The following is a 22,273-nucleotide window of genomic DNA, read 5'->3' on the forward strand; positions in this document are numbered from 1 at the left end:
CTAGGCCTGGTGGACTGGGCCAGCATTCCACAGGAATGGGGTAGAGAGACCCTGGCATCCTGGGGTACAGTTTGGAGGGTCCAGCTTTTTCTTCCTGTTTCTTTCCTCCCTTTCTCCTCTGCTGTGAGGACATGACAGTTTACCCCCAAATTCCCATTAGTACCATTTTTTTTTTTAACACTGTACCATACTTAACATTTGCTTTGTTAAACTTTTTACTCTTTTGTGTTGATTGGTTTCCTGGAGGACTGAGACTCTTCTATAAACAAAACAAAACAAAACAACCTCCCCCTACCCCCCACCCTACAACCACTATTAACTAGTATCTTGAGATCTAGAATTTATTATTTTTTAAATTAAGCTTTTGTTCAATAATGAGTTAATGAAAGAGGCTGTTCTTATTTACCCAGCTTAAACATGCATAAAATAAGTTGGTGGGAGAGGGGGAAGGGGTCGGATAGTGATGATTTTACACAAGATTCTTAGATTATCCTTTTCTCTTGAGCTTGGGAGGATGGTGGGTCCCTTTGAAGACTCTAGGGCCGTGTTGGTATCACTTCCTTAATTTTCCAAGTTTTGGCACAGTCAAGTAATAGTATGTGAGCAAAAATGATGGTAATTTTTCATTTTTTTTTTTATATAGCACGAAAACTACACTGCTCCCGCAAAATTGAAAATTTTGAGAGGATTGATTTAAGTGGACAGGATGACTGTCTGGCTGATCTCTCTGATGAGGATGGAAATACTACTTCTGGCAGGTGAGTAGGATGTGTTCTGAAGGGATTATAGATAGAACACAACAAGTTACCTTGAGAACTAGTTTATCGATACTTAAAATATTATTTGGGGGAAAGTCTTGAAGTATGTGCTCTGGGTTTAAATTTTCACTGCTTAGAGATTACTTTTTCCTGTTTAGTAGTTGAGGCTATGTATTAGTTATGAATATATACTTTTTAAAAAATTTTAAATTTTATTTATTTATTTATTTTTTATTGTTATGTTAATCACCATACGTTACATCATTAGTTTTAGATGTAGTGTTCCATGATTCATTGTTTGCGTATAACACCCAGTGCTCCATGCAGAATGTGCCCTCTTTAATACCCATCACCAGGCTAACCCATCCCCCCATCCTCCTCCCCTCTAGAACCCTCAGTTTGTTTCTCCGAGTCCATAGTCTCTCATGGTTCGTCTCCCCCTCCGATTTCCCCCCCTTCATTCTTCCCCTCCTGCTATCTTCTTCTTCTTCTTCTTTTTTTTTTTTAACATATAATGTATTATTTGTTTCAGAGGTACAGATCTGTGATTCAACAGTCTTGCACAATTCACAGCACTCACCATAGCACATACCCTCCCCAATGTCTATCACCCAGCCACCCCATCCCTCCCACCCCCCGAATATATACTTTTTTAATGGCCAATGGAGGTTGCTGTTAATAGTCTTGAGCTTCTAATAATAACTTATAACCTTCTTTTTATAGTTCCTTTTTGAGCCATATGATGTAATTCTTTTTAGATTTTACTGCTTTGTCTTCCCGAAGGGAATAGCTTATCTCGTCTTAGAGGTTAATGACTGCTTGTATCAAACTCTTCGTTTCTCAAATCACGTCTCTAATTTTCTTTGTGAATTTGATTATCCTCGGTATCTTTTTTTTTTTTAAAGATTTTATTTATTTATTTGACAGAGAGAGAGAGAGACAGCGAGAGAGGGAACACAAGCAGGGGGAGTGGGAGAGGGAGAAGCAGGCTTCCTGCTGAGCAGGGAGCCTGATGCGGGGCCCGATCCCAGGACCCGGGGATCATGACCTCAGCCGAAGGCAGACGCTTAACGACTGAGCCACCCAGGCGCCCCTCCTTGGTATCTTTTGATGGCATTAGTTTTGGCCCTTCTTTAGGTAGAAGTATCTAGTACTCTTTTGAAGGGTAAGCATGGGCTGGTCTGGCTGGGCCTGCCGTGAATAATTGTGTTGATGTGAATGATTGCCCACCACGCTTGGTTGTGCATTATGCCCCCTTTGTAAATGTACATGGAAGGTCTGGGTTAACCAGAGTTAGCATGGCCTGGATTATCCTTTATCTTTTCTGACACAGGAAATGAAAAGTGTTCTGTAGATAACACTTTCCCTATCTATGATCTCACTGAGGAGCTGACCGATTTTTGATGGCTCCTTGAATTGGCTTTGCCTCGGCTAAGGCATGTCGAGAGGTGTCTTCAAAGATAAGGATTTGATTATTATGCTCAGCCAATGGTATCGATGGGAGAACCCAATCTAGCCTAGCATGTGTAGTCTATATTGTTTTTTTTTTTCAAGGAAATTCCAGCAGTGATCCATGCTTCAGCCTCTCTCTCAGCAGGCAAGGCAAAAAAATCTACAGAATTTTGTATCCATCTGGGGAGTCATTCTGATCATATATTCAAAGGAGGAAATCAGAAGATGGTATACTGAGCAGGATGATTGAAATAGGGACAGCTTCTAGAAGTTTCTCCTCTCCTCTGGGGAAGTGGAATTACAAGTAATAAGGGGTGACTTTACAACAAAATTATGACTACCTAATTAAAGGGTGGGAAAGAGAGAAGAGATATTCTGTTTAATTAGGAACCAAATGTGTCCTTGAAGTCCTTCCCAAAGGAAGTAGAAATTCAGGATTGTTCTGGTGAACTGTGGGTTTTTGGATGTCCAAAATAAGAGGATGAGCCAGAACTGTCCTTAAAATGAAAGTTTTGAAGGTGTGATCCCCAAACCGGCAGCACGAGCAGCACCAGGTCAGAACTGTAAATTCCTGGGCCTTACCCTGCACCTACTGAGTCAGAAACTCCAGGGCTGGAGCCCAGCAATCTGTGCTTTGTCCAGCCCTTCTGGTGATTCTGAGGAATGCTATCTTTTGTTTTTATAACATTAGGGAAGCAGATGTATTGAATCTGAGCTTCAAACCCAGTGTTTTTCTTACTTACTGACAGTGCCGTCCCTGAGTTTCCATGTTGAACCTGAAGAAGGTAGTCTTGCAGGGGGAACGTGGATCACGGTCATTTTTGATGGTAGGTTTGGGTCTTACCAAATGTCAGTTTCTTATTTATTGGTGTTAAGAATCCTAAATAATATGAGTCTTTGGCTCTCCCTTGGCTAAGGACAGGTGTAAAAGAGGGCCTGAGGGCTGTTGGACCCACTGACACTGACCTCTGTGCTTCCAGATGCTCACTTGGTGTCACAGAAGTAGGGCACACGACACCCTCATATGCCCACGTCTGCTTTCTTATCCCAAGCTGTGGGATGGGACCCTAGAAACCCTAAATGACACGATATGGTAGCGTGTAGATAGTCCTTAGCATTGTGTTGCCCAGAATCTTAGTTATCTTCCTTGCACATGATTCTATATGTGGGAACTTCTAAACCACGGTTTAGCTTAGGGCTGAGAAAGTCCTGGATTTCAGTGGATGGACCTGAAGAGAGGAAAATTCTTCTTATAAACTCATAAATGAGACCATCCATTTACACCGCAGTCATAAATGCGTTTGGAAATGAAGAGTAGTCATTTAATCCTCAGGCAAGCTCAGCTTATCACCTTGCCCCTATGTGGCTGTGTTTTTATATTCTCCTGTGTGGATTACAACAACTCTGCTCAGCCCGAGATTCCCCTCTCCCTTGTGTTTAGGTTGGGAGTCGGAGCTCCTTTATCCCACCAATGGCTCTCAGCTGGAGATCTACCTGGTGAATGCGGCTGCGCCTGTCCTGCCGAGCATCCCTTGTGACGTCTCTCCCGTCTTCTTGGATTTGCCGGCGGTCATGTGCAGGACCAGGTACACCTGTCTGGGAAGGAGAAGATCAGACAGGGCGAGTGCTTTGCTTATCTCGGTAGTTTTGGGGTGGCAAATTAGAGCAACTCCCTCTATGACTGCAGTTATCAGCTATAGCTTTAAAAATGTTCTGTGTGAATACGCTTCTGAAAAGTTCCCTATCAGGGCTCTGGGGCTTAAGGGAGGATGAAAATACAGGGAAGAATTTTGAGAAACTTGAGACATTTATAAGGAGGGGTTGGATTGTGTTTCCAGCTGTGTTTTCTTATTGTTGTTTGCAAGGAGCTCTATCGCTATTAAGATTTCAATAAATGGTGCCGTTAGCCATCTAAAGAACTCATCTTCTGAAATAGGCACAATTGGAATGATTGTGCCTAAACCCCAAACCCATTAGGAAATTTGCTTTAGTCCTCAGCGTATTTCCTTTTTGGTGTGATTTGTACAGGATTCCAGGTCATTTGCTGTTTTACTCAAGTTTTTGTTGTCTTACGAAGTTTCTACGAGTTCGTTCTTTCCCTACTCATGTCTTTGAGATGCCCCGTGAAAGTGGATCATTGCTTAAGAGAAACAACAACAACAACAACATTGTCATTTCCTTTTGTTTTCTGTTCTCTCCTTCAGGAAGTCTCCCTTTTTTCCGTCTCTGCCTACTGAAATCTAACCTGCAAATGTCACCTCTTCCCTGAACGTACAGCTGAGTGTAATCTTGCCCTTCTTTGAAAGGGAGGCAGATAGGGGCTGACATCCAGGTGGTGGTGGTCACAGCTTTGAGGAAGGAGCACCTTTTGTAATTTACACACAGGCATGGCACGTGTAGCCGCAGTGGCCCTGTTTTCTCAGCCCTGTGTTTCTCATGACACTTAGGTCAGTTGTTCCCTTGCAGATTCATCCTAGAATGAAGTGCCTTGAGGACAAGGGGTGTGTTAATACCACCCTTGTAGTCCTTATGGTACTTAGCACAATGCCTTGTGAGTAGATGTTGCCCCATAGACGTCTCTTGAACTGAACTTTCTTACAGCCCTGCTGCTAATTGTTTTAAAACTGGGTTGTACGTCTTCCTTACATTTTATGGTAGGTATGGGCATAGAGTTCCTGCAAGAACTTGCCATGAAATAGATCAAAACTCTGAAGTTTTATATGTTCTATCTCCTCAATCCCAACATGCTAATGATTTTCAGATGCACCACTGATTTTATATAATCTTTTTTAGAGGAAAAGAAACACTATCCTCTTACAGGTACTCATTGGCTGGAAGATGAATATCAAGTTCAATTAACCCCCAAATGTGAAAAAATGCACATTTTATCATCAATTAAATACTGTCATATTCATTATCCTAAAGACATACCTGCTTTCACCAGGATTGACATTGTAGCATCTAGATCAGCACTGTCTAATCCAAACCTTAGGTGAGCCACAAATGTAATTTAAAATTTTCTAGTAGCTACATTAAAAAGTCAAATGAAACAAGTGAAATTATTTTAATAATTTTTATTTAACTCAACATATCCAGAATATTATTTCATATGTAATCAATATATAGATTATTAATGATATGCTTTATATATTTTTTGCACACCAAGTCTTCAAAGTCCACTGAGATTTTACACTTATAGCATATTGTATTTGTGACTAGCCACATTTCAAGTGCCCAGTAACCACATATGGCTAATGGTTACACACTGGATGGTGCAGATTTAAATACTTAAAGTCATGCTGAAAAGTTTGGTGAGAAACTCTTGGAGGGGAGGCACTTCTTAATTCTAGCTCCTTATTCATCATATTCCCTCTCTTACAAAAATGAACAGGAATGGCAGCATCAAAGAGGGGAAGAAATCACTGTGATATTTGTGAAAAGAGGAGAGGGGGTCCAGGACTCTCCTGATGGATATATGAAGTGTTTATGGACTGCCTGAATATTATGAAGTCAAGAATTTTTTTGGCAACATGTGAAATCAATGCCTTTTATCAGAGAGAGCCTAGGATTCAAGCCCTACTTTGCTCTTGACCTGTGGTGTTTGCAGACATAAGTTTCTTAATCTATTTGGAACTGTCAAAAAATTTTTTAAAAGATTTTTTATTTATTCATTCGTCAGAGAGAGAGAGAGAGAAAGAGAGAGAGAGCACAAGCAGGGGGAGCGGCAGGCAGAGGGAGAAGCAGGCTCCCCACTGAGTAAGGAGCCCGATGCGGGACTCGATCCCAGGACCCTGGGATCATGATCTGGGCTGAAGGCAGATGCTTAACCGACTGAGGCACCCAGGCATTACAGGAACCATCAAAAAATTTTTTTTTTTTAGTGGAAACTAGGATTAGATTATCTATCAATGTCCCTTCCACGTCTTGAAGTCCTATGAACCTACAATTCTGAGGAACAAGACAGAATTTTTTTTTTTTTTAATTTTAAGGACTTTCAGTAAAACAATTATAACATGTTGCTGAAGGATCCAATCTTTAAAGTCTAGTGGGTGAGTGGATCTAGACGGTGTAAAGTGAAACCTAGGAATCCTTGGTTAGCTCTGTTTCACAGGTGCCAGAGGAAATTTGGAGTGGTCATGTGGGGCTTCTGGCTTTGGTAGTTCACAGTTTTTGGTTCACAAGGATTTCCACTTTCTGCCCTCAGATCTCTGCTGTCTGAAGCACACGAGGGTCTGTATTACCTGGAAGTGCACTCTGGGGGACAGGTGGTGGGCAGCCCGAGTCCTGGACCACGAAACAACTGTACGTTCAAGGTGGGTTCTAAGGATGGAGGAATGTGTCTTTGCCTCATCTGAGGATAGGCTTGTGCTATCAAGAAGCAAGTTATAAGTCAGCCGGAGTCTGCTTTGCCAGGGTAAGAAGAAGGGTGGGTGGTAGTTGTGAGGTGTCTGAGACGATACCAATGAAAGTTAAGTATGGAGCCCTTGTATGTCAGGCTCTGTGCTTTATATACATTAATTTGATGTTCACAACAATTTTAAGGGGCAACTATTTATTATCCTGGTTTTACAGATGAGTGACTTGAGGCTCAGGGAGATGAAATAATGTGCCCATCTCATCAATAATTTTGCCTATGTCATCCAGGTACTAAATGGCAGAACTAGGATTTTTTTAAATTAGTTTAATTATTGACATATGATGTCCTATTAGTTTCAGGTGTATATCATAGTGATTTGATATTTTTATACATTACAAAGTGATCCCCATGAATAAGTCTAGGTTGCCATCTGTCATCACACAGAGTTATTACAATGTTATTAACTATATTCCCTTTCCTGGAGGGAATGTAAATTGGTGCAGCCACTATGGAAAACAGTAAGGAGGTTCCTCAAAAAAATTGAAAATAGAAACATGATCCAGCAATTTCACTTCTGGATATTTATGTGATGAAAACTAAAACACCAATTTGTCAAGATATATGCTCCCCTATGTTTATTATTTATAATAGCCACAATATGGCAGCAGTCCAAGTGTCCATCAGTGGATGAATGGACAAAGAAGAGGGGTTATATATACACAATGGAATGTTACTCAGCTATAAAAAAGAATAAATCTTATCATTTGTGACAACATGGATGGAATGAGAGGGTCTTGTGCTAAGGGAAATAAGTCAGAGAAAGACCAATACTGTATGATTTCACTTACATGTGGAGTCTAAAAGAACTAAGACTTGAACCTGCATTGGATTCTATTTTTTAAAAATTTTATTTATTTATATGTCACAGAGAGAGAGAGAGAGAGCACAAGCAGGGGGAGCTGCTGAGGGAGGGGGAGACGCAGACTCCCTGCTGAGCAAGGAGCTCAATACGGGACTTGATCCCAGGACCCTGGGATCATGACCTGAGCCAAAGGCAAACGCTTAACTGACTGAGCCACCCAGGAGTCCCCCAGCATTGGATTCTAAATCTTCATCTAAACTTAAGCCCATGAGGAGCTGCAAAGATTATCATTGGTCAGTGTTTCATTTCACAGCTGCAATTCTCCTAAGTCTTAGTAGGGGGAAGGGACTCAGAGACCCAGGTTCTACCTTGCCCTCTGCTTCGTGTGATTTCTGCTTCTCTTTCTAATCCTAGATTGAAAGGGCATTTGCTGGTGGCATTCTCCAAGTGCAGAGCTAAACGGAAGCAGAGAGTTTATGAGTTAATGCCTAACTTATGTTGGAGAAGCAATATGTATACTTGGTCTTAATTCTGTGTTTGGTTCAGCCTATTGTCCATTTCGGGTTAGTTTTCCACTAATCTCTGAAAGGGTAGGCCCTAGACTTTTCATAAAAGGCTGAGTTTTGACAGAGCTCTTTGTCATGGTTGTCCTTCCCACAGGGTGCCTCCGCTGAAGAGTTGTTCATAAAAGTCTTTGTCATTAATTAATGCTCCTTTAGAACAAGACTTCATCCCCTAAATTCATCCCTGTTACGATCTACATTTTATACAGGCAATTCATTGACAAATTTGGAATTTGCTGTCAGTTCACATTTAACAACTTGTTTCTCACTCCCAGAGAGTCTTGTTTTCGGAATTTTGCTTCTGTACATATGCAGTAGAAAGAAAAAAAAAAGATCATTCTTTCTTATTAAGCCCCGCACCCCCACCTCTCCACTGTCTCTGTGAATGTAACAGAAGACGGATGGCCAAGCACCCTCCCTGATCAGCGTGCTGTTTTTGGTTTTGATGTTCCTTTCACCCCAGATAGTAGTGTTCCTACTTATTAAAGATTGGAAAGGAGAGCAAGGGGAGAGAGGAGAAGCACTTCCTAAAATTGCACATTAAAGAAAACAAGTCCTTGAGTGCTTCGGCCTAGCTTGGCGAGTTGATGAATAATCACCAGGGGACGCAGTTAATGAGAGGCATTCCAAGCGAAATAAAACACGGTGTGTCTCTTTGTTTTGGGACTGGGACTGGGGGAACCGTGAGTATTAAAAATTAATTCCATCTCGCAGTCCACTTCAAAGAGCCGGCTGCGGGCGCTGACAAGTTTGAACAACTCACAGAAGGTTTATCAAGCAGCTGGGGGCTGTGGCTTCACTCTCCTAATCCGCCGCTTTTCCCCTCCCCCTTCTTGCCGCCCCTGACCTCGCTGGCGCTCAGGGATCCGCAGGCGGGAAGCTTGATTTGGAAGCTCATTAATTTTTCACTTTGTCCTGTCTCTAGCTTGCTGGGTGAGCGGGGCCTGTTTTCCTTAGAAATGTACCATTTTCATGTCGTGTCAGCTCAGAGGGAATCACAGGGAAGACTCTTTCCGAGGTTGAACTCTGAGCCGCCCCAGCATGCCAAGGAACGGGAAGGAGTGATCAAGGAGTCACTCTACTGCCCCCACGCTTGGGGTGGACGGCTCACAGACTGAGCGCTAGAGCTGACGCTGCAAGCTGGAAATCCAGAGCCATGTTTCCTTATTTGGTTTGGACTTGATTGTTCTTTTGCCTCAGTTTCTAACGTCTATGAGAGGGAGTAGTAAGGCTGCTCTGCCTCCTGAGGCTCCTAGGATATACTTCCAATGGAAATGACAGTGGTATGAAAGGCGCCCCAGTGGGAGGTGAAGGCCTGGGTGCGGGAGGAAGCTGGGAGGCCAGGGTAGGGAGTGCAAGTTTGGCAGGTGTGTGTGGAATTGCATTAATCCTTATCTTTTGGTGAGATCAGAGCTGCTCCCAGTCAGTGAGGTCACTACAGTCTCACCTTGACCTCCTGACTGTACATACTTCCTGTGACCTGTTCTCTAAACCTCTCCCTTAGAAAGGAGGAAACTGGCCTTGATGGCAGGTTGTACAGCCATGTGGATCAATGCCTAAAACCCACACTTGCCAGGCCACCGCCAGCTTTGTTGAAATGTTGTTGGCTCTCCCCTCTGCTTCAGGCTGTGGATGAACAATGGAGTTATTCTTTGGTGATATTCTCCCTGGGAAGGTGGACTCCTGGAATGCTGGAAGCAGACCAAGCTAAACGATCTGCTGTCATTGGATTTGCAAGTGGGAAGCAGTGTAGTTTATGGGGAATGAAGGCAGTCTGGGCATCTAGAGGGGGTTGGGGGTGAGGGCGGCCGGAGGGGGAGACCAGGTCTCTTCCTGAGTGTCATTAGCTCATGGGTCAAACTTTGGCCCGGTCAGTCCATCCTTCTGCTTCTCTTTTCACACTGGCCCTGGCCGTGAAGTGCACTAATCTTGGGTTAACCCAGATGCCTATAGGTGAGATGGAATTCCTGGAGTTGTCTTTTTCTCTCTTTTACTTACAAGCACCACATCAATGATCTCACAGGGGGCCACTCTATTCATTCACAAAGATTTGAATGTGTTCTCTATCCCAGGCTAGTCACAAGGATATGACCGTGACTGAGTCCGGCATCATCCCTGCCTCTTTGGAGCTTATAATTAACAGAGAATGGGCTTTGTGGGGAGGGGGCATAGAAAGATGATTTGGAGCGCCATGACCAGGCTTTCCCCTCTCCCATCAGTGCTGCTTCCTCCTTCTCAAAGAATAAGTTTCCTTCCCGTTCCTTGAATCATTTGCATCATTTTTCTCCCAATAGGCACCGTCCACTTTCCCAACAAACACCTCACTTGTGTGTCTACCCAACTTCCAATTTTTTTAGCTTGCTAATTCCTGTTTACGTGTTGGGTGATAATAAGTTAAGTTGCAATCCTTTCAATTTAAGTAAGTGAATTATTGTCTAGAAAAATTAAAAAATCCTTCAAGATTCCAAGATACCAAGTTACATAATGGAATTCTCAAGCCTGGCCTACCTACCTTTCTTTCTGGTAAAATGTGTTCCTGGGTATGGCAGGTGGACAGGTAGAAAGAAACTTGCCAAAGTTTGGACAATATGGTGCAGGGCAGAGAGCTCTGGGACCTTGATAAAATTCCCTTTACCTCTCAAATGGAAGAACTATAGTAATATCCGTCACCTCTGCTTCACAGATAGATTATGGGGATAAAAAGAAATAGATGTTAGTTGATTTGAGGAAATGTAACCATTTACCACCTTAGACTAATATTCAATGAAGAATGACTTTTGCTTCTTGTTTGTGGTCGTGATATGCTAATGAAATGCTCCCTTGTGATGACCTTTCCTGAACAGTTTTCCAGGGGGCAGACACCCATTGTTTACCAAGTTACACCACCAAGTGGAGCTCCAGGTAAGGAATCTCCTATTAAAACAGGAATAATTATGGATCCCTTTGCCAAAGCTATTGCAAACTCTTCTATCCAGGTGGGTGCTCTCTATAAATAGGAGCATTGAGCTTCTTCTCTGATGCTGTTTTAAAAATAAGTGTCAACTTTTGGTTTAATTTTAACCGGGTTTGGTTTCACCTCTGGGCACTTTTGCTCTGTTACTTCACTGATAACAAAAGAATCCAAACAAGAAAAGAGAAAGAGGCCAGCAAAATCAAACCAGGTACTGCCAGAGAATGGAGGAACTAGAAATCATCATTGCTCCTAACTTTATAATCATCCACATCTCATAGCAAACCTTTATGGAACCTTTCTGTGAGCCAGGCTCTGTTCTAAGCTTTTGGCGTGTATTATCTTGTTAGATCCTCACAAGAACCTGATGACATAGGGACTATTATTCTCATTTGCAGATGAGGAAATGAGATACTAAAAGGTTAAGCAGCTTGCTTAGAGTCAACTAGTGAGTGTGCAGCTGGGATTTGAACCCAGACAGGCAGAATCCAGAGTGGGCTGGTATATCCAACGTTTTGTTCTGTGTTGAGTGGTGGTGTTGCATACTATATGGAAGGCCAGCAACCCTGATACTTACCCTGGGGGCTTGTTTATGAGTTAGAGGACACACACATGCAAAGGCCAGGGGCTAGAAGAGAAGAAGAGAGAGAAAGAAGAGAGAGATATACATAAAAGAAAGGATTGCAGCTAAGAAATAGATTCAAGAATTGCTAAGCCTGCCTTACAACTAAGTAGTAAGCACAGCTAGGATTATATATAATTCGCTGTCTGATTCTTGGCAAATTCCAAATTCCTCTGTCTATTTCAGATTTTTCCTTTGTTTAGGGTTTCCAGATGGTGTAATTATGGGAATACAAGTTGCTAAATGTTTATATGTAGTTGTGTCTAAATGCATAAACTGATAGAGTTTTGAATGGCTTGACGACTAAAGAATGTCGAAATGAGTATCTGAGTTGCTGAAAAGTGTTTGTACTTGTGTGTGTGTATGCGTGTGTGTATAGACACAGATTATGTATGCATGTATTTAAAGATATCCTGAAGAATATGAATCTGGCATGATTTTATTAATGCAGGTTATTCAGAGATCTGTTTCTTTCCATTTGTCTGAATAATCAAGGCATGATCATATTTTATTAAAAAGAGATGTGGTGTGAGAATCACATGCAGACATTTGGGTCCCTGCTGTTTTGGTGTTAGAAAGCTCTTGTTTCGATGGCAGAAGTCCACAGGGTGAGGGATGAGGAAGGAGCCTGCCATCAGAGGTGTGAAATGGGATGTTGGCTCACCCAGATCTGTCAGGCCCGTTTCTCCCACCAAGTATGAGTGCTGCACCCTGTCTCCTCCACCTTCTGGGGGAATGACTGGTGGCTGGCCTGGTTGGAGTGGAGTGGTCCCTCCAGGCAGGATCACGCGGCGGCATCTTTGAAATCACTTTCCAGACAATTACTCTCATTTCATTTGGGAAGCCTGCCCAGGGTGGCAGCCAGGGAGATGGGGGAGGTGGTGGGGACAGGAGCGATGACGTTCCATTAGTAGTTGAATTTCTGTCTGTGGTTAACAGCCCTCCACTGTGACACAGAATTGCCTGGCGCCGTGGGCAGGCTCAGCCATTTCTCAGCCTCTTTGTTTAGGAACAAGACAAAAACTCAGAATTCCCAATTTCTATAACTTGTTACCAATTTTTAAAATTATGCCCATCAGAGCTTGAAATCATGCCCACCAAAGCCAGGAAATCAATAAGTTAGCTCTATTAAAATGAAGGGAAATTATTTTGCCAGTTGTTAATAGGAGTGGAGAACTGCGGACTCGAGGCTTTCTTCGTGTCTGTGACCTTTGTCTAAGGCATTAGGTTCCCTCCCTTTCTACCCATTCACTGTACAGTGGCTCTCATATTTCCTGGAAGGTTCCCAGGGTTTCACTGCCAGTCCTCCAATGACCGCATCTGAAAGCATCTCGGATTAATACTACACAAGCATAGTGTGAAGGGAACGACTTCTTGGTAATGTTCTTTCGTGACTTTGAATGTGGCCGTGAAGAGATCCCAAATCCTCTGCATTCAGTGACCTCACGAGCCCCATAGGCGCTCTTTTCTTTTCCATCTTTGAGGTTTTACTTATTAGCCAAAACCTCTCTCATCTCTTAATGTTGTTTGTGATGCTACAAGGTTACAGCACGGATGGTTAAATTCTCTAATTATTTGGCAGGCACACATTTCCAGGTCGTGGGGATGTCTGGTGAACTTTAACTACATCACCTCACTGTGGTGCGTTTGCTTAAAACTTTGCCTGGTGTAGTTCCGCAGAGGGGAGTTTAGGTGTTTTAAACTATGGAACAAAGCAGCTCATGTGGCATCTGGGAGGGGCCCCCAAACTCTTTTTGAGAAAGAGTTGCATCAGATTCCTTTCTCACCTCTTGTGAGCAGAGCGGGTAGGGGCAGGACCGAGAGTTGCTGAGAGGGGATGGCTGATGCCCGCACTTCCTCTTGAACTTGAACCAAAAGAGGGGAGTATTAAGGAAATGCTTGCCACCCAGTGGAAATCCCTGTGAGTCACATAGAGGAGCTCAGCAGTAGAAGTCATCCGTTTGTCAGGGGGCAAGGCAGACACCGACTGTCTGCAGATCCCCAATTTGCCCTATCTGTGAACACAAACATATTGGTTCAATGAATGGGATGTGCCATTGCCCATCTTTTAAGCCATAACTCTGTTCTATTTCATCTCGTCCCCTCCTTTCTTAGTTCCCATCCATGTGGGTCATCCTTGACATTTATCTTTTGTACTTTGAGATATGGAAAAAAGTTTAATATCCCGAATACCCATCCAGGTCTTGGGATAGGCACCTCCTGGGTTGTCCATATTAGCAAGTGTCCAGAGGAAAGTCTCATGAAATGCGGAGCACCCCAAGGCACGTGGTCCTTAAATCCCACGTTAGGTGGATGGTCTACACACAGCCAAGAGGATAGAACGAGGCAGCGTGTGGAAACCGGCCCCTTCCTCCTGAAAGCCTCATGGGACTGTGAGGAAGACCTGTTATTACTTCTGTGTTCCATACATAGATGATTAAGCCTGTGATTGCAATAACTGGTTATTTTAGCCTTTCCAATGTGTAGTATTGATCACTGGATCATACTTGGGGCTCCTTTTCTGTTGTACAGTTTGTGAAAAAGCATTGATATTCTGACTCATGACCAGTTTGGCCATATTAAATAGATGAAACCAAAAAGAAATAGTTTATAATTTATAGTTGGAGCTAAGTCTATTAAATTTTTAAAAAATCTTCTTAAAACAGGAAAACTAATACATGTGTACGGCTGGATTATCACTGGAAGATCAGAAACCTTTGATTTTGATGCTGAGTACATTGATAGGTAAGTGTGTGTTTCGGTGTTCAGCTAGTTACAAATATGCTGGGTTGCTTCCTGAGACCAGTTTCCCCGATAGCAATAAATTGTAAGCAGTTGGCACAGAATTGCTGTTTTCCTCTTTGCAGTTTATGGTCCCTGGTGAGCTGGGCTTCAGCAAACTTTGTTAATGTAACTGCAACTGGTCAATTAAGTTGGTCCATTTATTTACTGACAACTAGTCACTCTGGGCTCAGCGTGAATCGTGCTGTAATTGCATCTGTGGGTTTTCTTTTTCGATTCTTACCCTTCTCCACCTTGTTTCTCAGGCTGAAATAAATTTTTTATAAAATGATGTGTGAACCCAAAAGACCATTATAACTTCCCTGTTTGGTTGGTATGTGTTTGTGCATTTAGAAATTATGTTAGTGTGATGGGAGGAAGATGCGGGAGAAGGCACTGAGAGCCGCTGAGTTTTACTGTTTTGTGGGAATGATTGGGATTGCCAACATGACTTTCTTCACCAGAGACTCTTGAAACAGAAAGTGTTACTATTAAATCATGCATGCTAGGGAAAGAGGAGAACCAGAGGGAAAGTGGTGAAGTTGTCGTCTTTGGCGGAAGCCCTAAGCACCTGATTATGCAACCTCTGAAGTAGTTACTGTGAGGATTGATGAGGTAGAGGGAATCTAGTCTTACTATAGCTGAGCAGATTCTATATACTGTGTCTAATTTTGCTCGTACTCCTAGAGAGGATGGGGTATCCTCCTCTGTTCTGTTCCTTCTCTGTGATTCTGCCCTAGTTGAAGAGGACATGATCTGGCTACTCTAAGGATCTACATCTCTGGCATTAAGTCATGGTCAATTTGTCTTGAAAGGAAATGACTCTTTCTGTGGAGGCTAGAAGCCCCAAGTGCATCCTTAATAATATGTCACATTCACTGCTTGGTACCATGTCAGCCTGGGTCTGGGATACAGCATTTGAAAGGGGGAACAAAGGCATAAACTCCACAGTGGTTCTGTGTAGACCCAATAGAGCCAATGTGGACATGATGAAGATTTGGGGGAAAAGGGAAATGCTCCTTCTGCTGTGTGAAAATGTGGACCATGAAATAGTGCTATGCGCTCCTACCTGCAGGCTGAGAATTGATTCAACATCTCTTCAGGGGACAGGCTTTGGCCACCTGCAGAATGCCCCATAAATCCAGAGGAGAATGCTCAGAACAATGTTTCCTATGAGTTTTGCCAGGAATGTTTACTGGGAGCCTTACGCTATTGTCTTATGTCTTCCCCCCCCCCATTTTTTATCCAGCTCATTGATCTTGGAAGCTCAAGGAGACAAATGGGTCACAGCCTGCTCTCTTGTAAACAGGCAGACAGGAAGCCGGTGAGTGTCTTTCCTGTCTACATACATGCTTTTAGGTTCTTCCATGAGGGTTTCTCTCTCTCTCTCTCTCACACACACACACACACACACCATCTATTTTTTAATATAGATCACCCATAACTGCTGACTGCCTTATTTTTAGACTTACTGGAAAATACATGGTAATTGATTCAAAATGCAAATTGAAGTGGATTCTGAAAACTTTCTTGAAAACAAATAGCTAATACTAAGTGCTCATTCTAGGCCAGGCCCTGCTCTAACACTTTTACATTTAAGTTACCCAATATCCTTGTGAGGACAAATGGTTATTAGTTTCACTTTATAGATGAGGAAACTGAGGCACGGATGGGTCCAGTAACTTGCCCAAGGTCTTGAAAAGAGAAAGTGGTAGAGCTGGAATGAGTATCTGGGCTGACTAGCCAGGTTCCAAGTTCATGCTCTTAACCACTCCACTATAATGACCAGCCAAAGGAAGGAAAAAAAAAACAACTAAAACAACTAAAATTTGTTTATGTATTACAATAAATTTTTAAAATGAGTGTCTACATGCTTACAGTTTAGCTAACCAACATTTTGCTGGATTTTCACTTCACTCAGGATTAGTAGATTTAACCTTCTCTTGAGGCCATCACAAGAATTATACTCTATAGCTTAGTTTTATAGGACTGGCATGTTGTAGAGCCAGACTCCATAATGTAGTTTCTTCCTGGTGTCTTCAGTTTGTTTGCTCAGGATCCTTCTTTTGTGGGTTGACAATTTTTTTCCCCAAATTTTTATTTAAGTTCTAGTTAGTTAACATATAGCGTAATACTGGTTTTGGGAGGAGAATTTCATGATTCATCACTTACCTATAACACCCAGTACTCAACACAAGTGCCCTCCTTAAAACTCATCACCCATTTAGCCCATTCTCCACCCACCTCCCTGCATCAACCCTCAGTTTGTTCTATAGTTAAGAGTCTCTTATGGCTTGCTTCCTTCTCTTTTTTTCCCCTTCCCCTATGTTCATCTGTTTGTTTCTTAAATTCCACATATGAGTGAGATCATATGGTATTTGTCTTTCTCTCACTGACTTATTTCACTTAGCATAATACCCTCCAGTTCCATCCACATTGTTGCAAATGGCAAGATTTCATTCTTTTTTATGGCTGAATAATATTCCATTGGGTATGTATTCCATATATATATACACACACACACACACCACATCTTCTTTATTCATTCATCAATCAATGGACATTTGGGCTCTTTCCATAGTTTGGCTATTGTTGATAATGCTGCTATAAACACTGGGATGCAGGTGCCCCTTTGAATCACTATTTTTGTATCCTTTGGGTAAATCCCTAGTAGTGAAATTACTGGATCATAGGGTAGCTCTATTTTCAACTTTTTGAGGAACCCCCATACTGTTTTCCGGAGTGGCTGCACCAGTTTGCATTCCCACCAACAGTGTAAGAGGGTTCTCCTTTCTCTGCTTCCTCACCAACATCTGTTGTTTCCTGTGTTGTTAATTTTAACCATTCTGACAGGTGTGAGGTGGTATCTCATCGTGGTTTTGATTTGTATTTCCCTGATGATATGTGATGTTGAACATCTTTTCATGTGTCTCTTGGCCATCTGGATGTCTTCTTTGGAAAAATGTCTATTCATGTCTTCTGCACATTTCTTAACTGGATTATTTGTTTTTTTGGATGTTGAGTTTGATAACTTCTTTATAGATTTTGGATACTAACCCTTTATCAGATATGCCATTTATAAATATCTTATCCCAGTTCGTAGGGGGGTTCACACTTAGTAGGTTTTTTTTTTCTTGATAAGAGTTTGCTGTCCTTGTTGTAAAGGTTTTGGAAAGAATGGAAAGGTCTGAAAAAAGGTTAAGAGCAAGTTAAATTTTGTCTCTCACACTGTGTTTGGCTGATAGCATATGTACTGATGAGAACTCTAGTTAGTACTATTCTACATATTTGCTCCAATGAGTTCATTATGCCTTCAGTATCTGCCAATTTTCACTGACTAACTGGCCTTTTATTTTATTTTTTTTTACTTTCCTGGCTAAAGAGTCAGAACTTCTGAACTGAGTTGTCTGGTAATTCTCACCTCAGGTTTTGGTTCTTGCTCTAGTTATCCTCTTCAGGAAGACCGTGGTCTTGGAACTCTGCAGTGCCGTGTGGAAGGCAACTACATCGGTCTGTTCAAGAAGTAACATAAGTTGAACGTCTTATCTGTTTCTTTTTCTGTATCAGAAAAATACTGTTCAAGAATTGGTTCTCACAAGGATGAGAATAGTAACTACCATGTATTGAGAACTGTTTAAAAAGCTACCTGAAACGGCTTAAATAGAAACTAATTTAATCGTCACAGTGAGTGGATTGGTGAGGTTGGTGGAATTATTTTCACTTAATAGGTGAGAAAATTGCAGCTAGTAACCAGTGCAGCTGGTTAGTTTAGTGTAACTGTAAGCCTGGGCTCTTACCTGCTGTGTGTTACCGCATTTATCCTTTTATTGATGGAAGTCAACAGTAATGGTGCTGAGTCTCAGAGGTGTTTATTTTGGGCACTGTTAAAGAAATTACAGGTTTGGGTGGTAACTTGGTGATATCTGGAGTCCTAGGGTTTATGGTAGCAATGGCCTGGTCCCCGTGATACAGGCAGACTCCTGTGTTAATGTCTGTTTCTTTTTGTTACAGGCTCCCAGAATGTTAGTTTCTCAGTATTTAACAAAGGAAAGTAAGTAACTGGAAGCAAGCAAATTTATCTTCACCTTATATTATTGATCTCCTTCTTGTCTTTCTTATATTTTTGAATCTTTTATAATGGAAAATTCCAGACATACAGGGACAGAATAGCATAATGAACCCCCCTGTACCTACTTGATTTCCTTTACTTAGGTGAATAAAATTGTGTCCTACACACTCATCTTGAGGTAATGTAAATGTTTCAATGTGATGGTGGCACAAAATTGTGGGAATTAGGTCTTAAGTAATCTCATAATGCTGTCAATTTAAAACAGTACATTGTTCCAGGAAATGCATTGTGCCATTCCAGGAAATGCCTTCTTCAAGATGGAAAGGATCCAAATTTCAGAGTTTTGGAGAGTGGATTATGATTCTGAATGGTTTCTGCATGCCTTACCTAATGTTCTGACACCATATAATTTGTCAGGGGTTTTCCTTACAAGCATACTCTCTAGCTGACATTCATCCCTTTGTGGTGATAGTGACACGTCACCTAAAGCTCACAGCCCCACGTATGGAGGGTCTCTCTCTCTTTCTCTCCAATTTAGGAAGGAATAACACTAAAATCCTTGGAGTATCTACTATAGGCCAGCTCCTTACCAGGCCCTTTCATGTTCATCTTTCCCTAACACTTGTTACGCTCTGTGAAGTAGCTATTATTATCAAAAACTTTCTAAATCACAAAACACATGTTGCCCCATTGGTATCGTTCTCTGCTCATCAAAGGTATCCAAACTGTTCTAAAGATCAGGGGAAGTTGGCTCCCAATCTTCGTTTTAGGCAGCCGATTTAAGAAATGCAATCTTAAATGCTTTTTTCATCTAAAACAAAACTTTGTCTTGGAAGGTCCATGGTACACAAGAATGCATGGCTGGTCAGTGCTAAACTGGACCTGTTCCTGTACCAGACATACTCAGGTACTATTGTCCTTCTCCCTGAACTCCTCGCTCCTTCCCTCACACCTCACTCAATGTTGGATCCTCCTTCCCTTTCTCCTGGTACCATTTCTCTATAACCATGAGCACCTGAAGCCATCCCCGCCATAATGATGGGTGACCCTTGGGTTTTGACAAGAAGTTGCTTATGTGAGTGTCAGCTTTCATTACTATATTAAAAGAGGCTTGATCATAGGCTTCTATACAAAGTTTGTGGATATAAACTGAAAGAAAGGAGGTCATCCTTATTCTATGTTCTGAGAAATAACAGTAAAGAGGTGGCCCTGAAAAGTACAAAAGTGTGTCTTCCAGTTACTTTAATACCACTTCTGAGCATTCATCCAACAATTTATGACTTGCTGATATTCATGCTCAACTATGGTGTTTCTATCTGATGGGTAAACCTCCGTGCTAAAAAATGAATACTGAAAATTGGAAGCTTGCATGAAATTGTGAACCCAATTCTGTAGTAGGAAATTGATCACTAAAGAAGAGTGCTTAGATCTGAGTCTTGACGATGATCATAAAACCACTGCAGACAAGTCTGTGAGGGAGGAACACATTCCAGGGGCAGCAGGATCTACCTTTGCCAAAAGTGCAAGAAATTTTGTAGGTCATGGGGCAAATGTCATTCACTCTCTAGATAGTCTAATTGTGTAAAAAGCTGAATTTTGACCCTTGCCTTTATTTCCTTTAACCCGTGTAACTAGTCTCTTTGGGAGTCCATTTGAAGAAGCACCCGAGGGGAAGGTGATAGTGAGGGCCGAGAGAAGCATGGCTGGGGATTGCTGAGTGTTTTACATGTGATCTCAATATTTATTTAATTCAGCTATGAGACGGACAGTGCTAGTCTCATTTTACAGATGAAGACACAGACCCAGAAAGGCAAAGAAACCAAAGGTCCCAATGCTAGAAAGTGCAGATCCGATTTGAAATCTTATGCACATAGGCAATATACAATGGGCAGTACACTTTCCTGGCCACCTGACCCCAAGCTTCCTTGTGAGTGTGCCTTACACAATTGAACCCTGAATGCCACACGGGCTGACAGGTATCTCCAATCACACAGCTATTTCATATTTCCAGCACCAATGTCTTCTTGGGATGAGGCCTCTCAGGCCAGAACTTTCTCAAAGCACAGGAGGGGTTATGGGAGATGGGATGTGGACAATGACAGAGAGCTCTTGGCAAAGCTCCCCGAGGACTGCCATTCAATTACTCGTTGAGTTTGGTTAAGTCGTTTAGCTTTTCTGAGCTGTAATTAAATATCTACAAGCTGGACAAAATGGTGTCTGTCCTAACTCCAAAAGCTGTCAAAAAAGGGAGATGAGCAAGAGTCTTGGGATTCATCTACAATTTTCCTCCATTTTCTCGTCTCTAATCCATTCAGTTACCAGTTTCTGTTGGTTTTACCTCCCATTGATTTCTTGATACGGTTTTAGATTACTTATTGCAATTAGACCTCCCATCGATCTCTTAAAGATGATGTATCCACTCTATCTCTACAACCACTGCCTCAATTCAGAACCCCATCATCTCTTGCCTGGCCTGCCAAAATGGTTCCCAGGGGCCCCGATCTGCCATCTGTCCCCTGAATGGTCCTCGCTCTACATCGCCACCACCACGCCCTACACCAAACACACACCTGATGCCTCTCCCCTGCTGGCCACCCTCTACAGGAAATGGTACCACGTACCAGACTCTGGTCTTCTCATCTGCTTCTCCTGCTCCGTCTTTCCCTCTATATTCCAGCGACACTGACATGGACTTGAAATGCAACCTCTCTCCACACTCAGACTATCACTTGCTTTATTTAAACACCCTTTCCCTTCTCTCTCTCTCCTTCACTTGGCCAGTTCTAATTCATGCTTTAAGATTTGGCTCAGGAGTCATTTCTAGAAATTTCTTTCTACTCCACCAGACCCTCGCTGCACTCCTAAACCTCCCCTGTGCATTTTCATGTGCTCTCTCTAACCACTAGCCCAGGATGTCATAATTATACTGTTTCATGGGCAAGAGCATTATGTAAGAAATGCCGTGATAGACTCCAGACCATTCATGATTAGCTTCTTTGTATCTTCAGTTTATTGAAGAACACAACTCCTCTTTCCCCTGGAGGGAATAGAACTTAGAATGGTAAAAGTTGGATCATAGGAGAAGAAAGGACCAGAAAATCTTACATTCTGGGGGCTATGTGGCATATGACAGTGGGGTTTTGAAGCAGTCAGTAGACAGTATGGAAGAACACATGGAAGACAGCATGGAAGGTTTGAGGTGGTGAGTGCACACAGGGGGAGGAGCATGCAGAATGGGGAGGAGGGCAAGGCTCCTGAAGACGATGGTGGGATGCGTTCTTTTGCTTAGTGCAAACTGCAGACTCATAAGGGTGAATGAAGCCTTGCTTGGTGCTTCCAAAGTTGGGATTCCTCTATAATGTATAACCTACTATTCTGTGACTTATACATTGAGTACTTGAGTTCTGGTGACAGATTGCCTAACTAAGAAAGCATCATGGTATGTAGAGATTTCTGCTAATAGTGTGAGTGACTGCATTCAGTCATTTTCAAATATCGATCCTATATGTATTATTCATATAGTTATAGATGAGTCCTTATATGTGTTTTAAATGACTATTACTAGAAAAATTTCCAACCGTTGCTCATCTTAGAAAAGTTCAAGTAAGGAATACATTATTGATAGCTTTCCTTCTATTATTATATTATTATTTGGGTCACATTCTGGTCTATATTTGGAAGTTTACTTTTTTTTTTCTTTTGCAGAAATACTATCGGTGTTTCCAGAAACTGGGAGCCTTGGGGGAAGAACAGAACTCACAATTACAGGAGACTTCTTCGACAATCCTGCCCAGGTTACCATAGCAGGTAACTAAGTTGAAATGGCTGAAAATAGTTCGTAGTTTTAAATGCTGCAGGA

The 22,273-nt window shown here is 42.1% G+C and overlaps 1 protein-coding gene across 1 annotated transcript in view; it reads left to right on the forward strand.

Annotated features, from left to right (window-relative positions):
• The first annotated feature begins 706 nt into the window (after positions 1-706).
• PKHD1 (PKHD1 ciliary IPT domain containing fibrocystin/polyductin) overlaps positions 707-22,273 on the forward strand; it is a 440,651-nt gene continuing 419,084 nt past the window's right edge. The window contains exons 1-11 of the mRNA XM_032410150.1: positions 707-758; positions 2,960-3,037; positions 3,652-3,796; positions 6,415-6,523; positions 10,836-10,893; positions 14,231-14,309; positions 15,595-15,669; positions 17,791-17,855; positions 18,357-18,396; positions 19,251-19,321; positions 22,120-22,221. Of these exons, the coding sequence (XP_032266041.1) occupies positions 707-758; positions 2,960-3,037; positions 3,652-3,796; positions 6,415-6,523; positions 10,836-10,893; positions 14,231-14,309; positions 15,595-15,669; positions 17,791-17,855; positions 18,357-18,396; positions 19,251-19,321; positions 22,120-22,221 (874 nt within the window). The remainder of the gene's footprint in view (positions 759-2,959; positions 3,038-3,651; positions 3,797-6,414; positions 6,524-10,835; positions 10,894-14,230; positions 14,310-15,594; positions 15,670-17,790; positions 17,856-18,356; positions 18,397-19,250; positions 19,322-22,119; positions 22,222-22,273) is intronic.

Source organism: Phoca vitulina, unplaced genomic scaffold, assembly GCF_004348235.1.
Source record: "Phoca vitulina isolate PV1807 unplaced genomic scaffold, GSC_HSeal_1.0 scaffold11, whole genome shotgun sequence".
Classification (NCBI taxonomy): domain Eukaryota; kingdom Metazoa; phylum Chordata; class Mammalia; order Carnivora; family Phocidae; genus Phoca; species Phoca vitulina.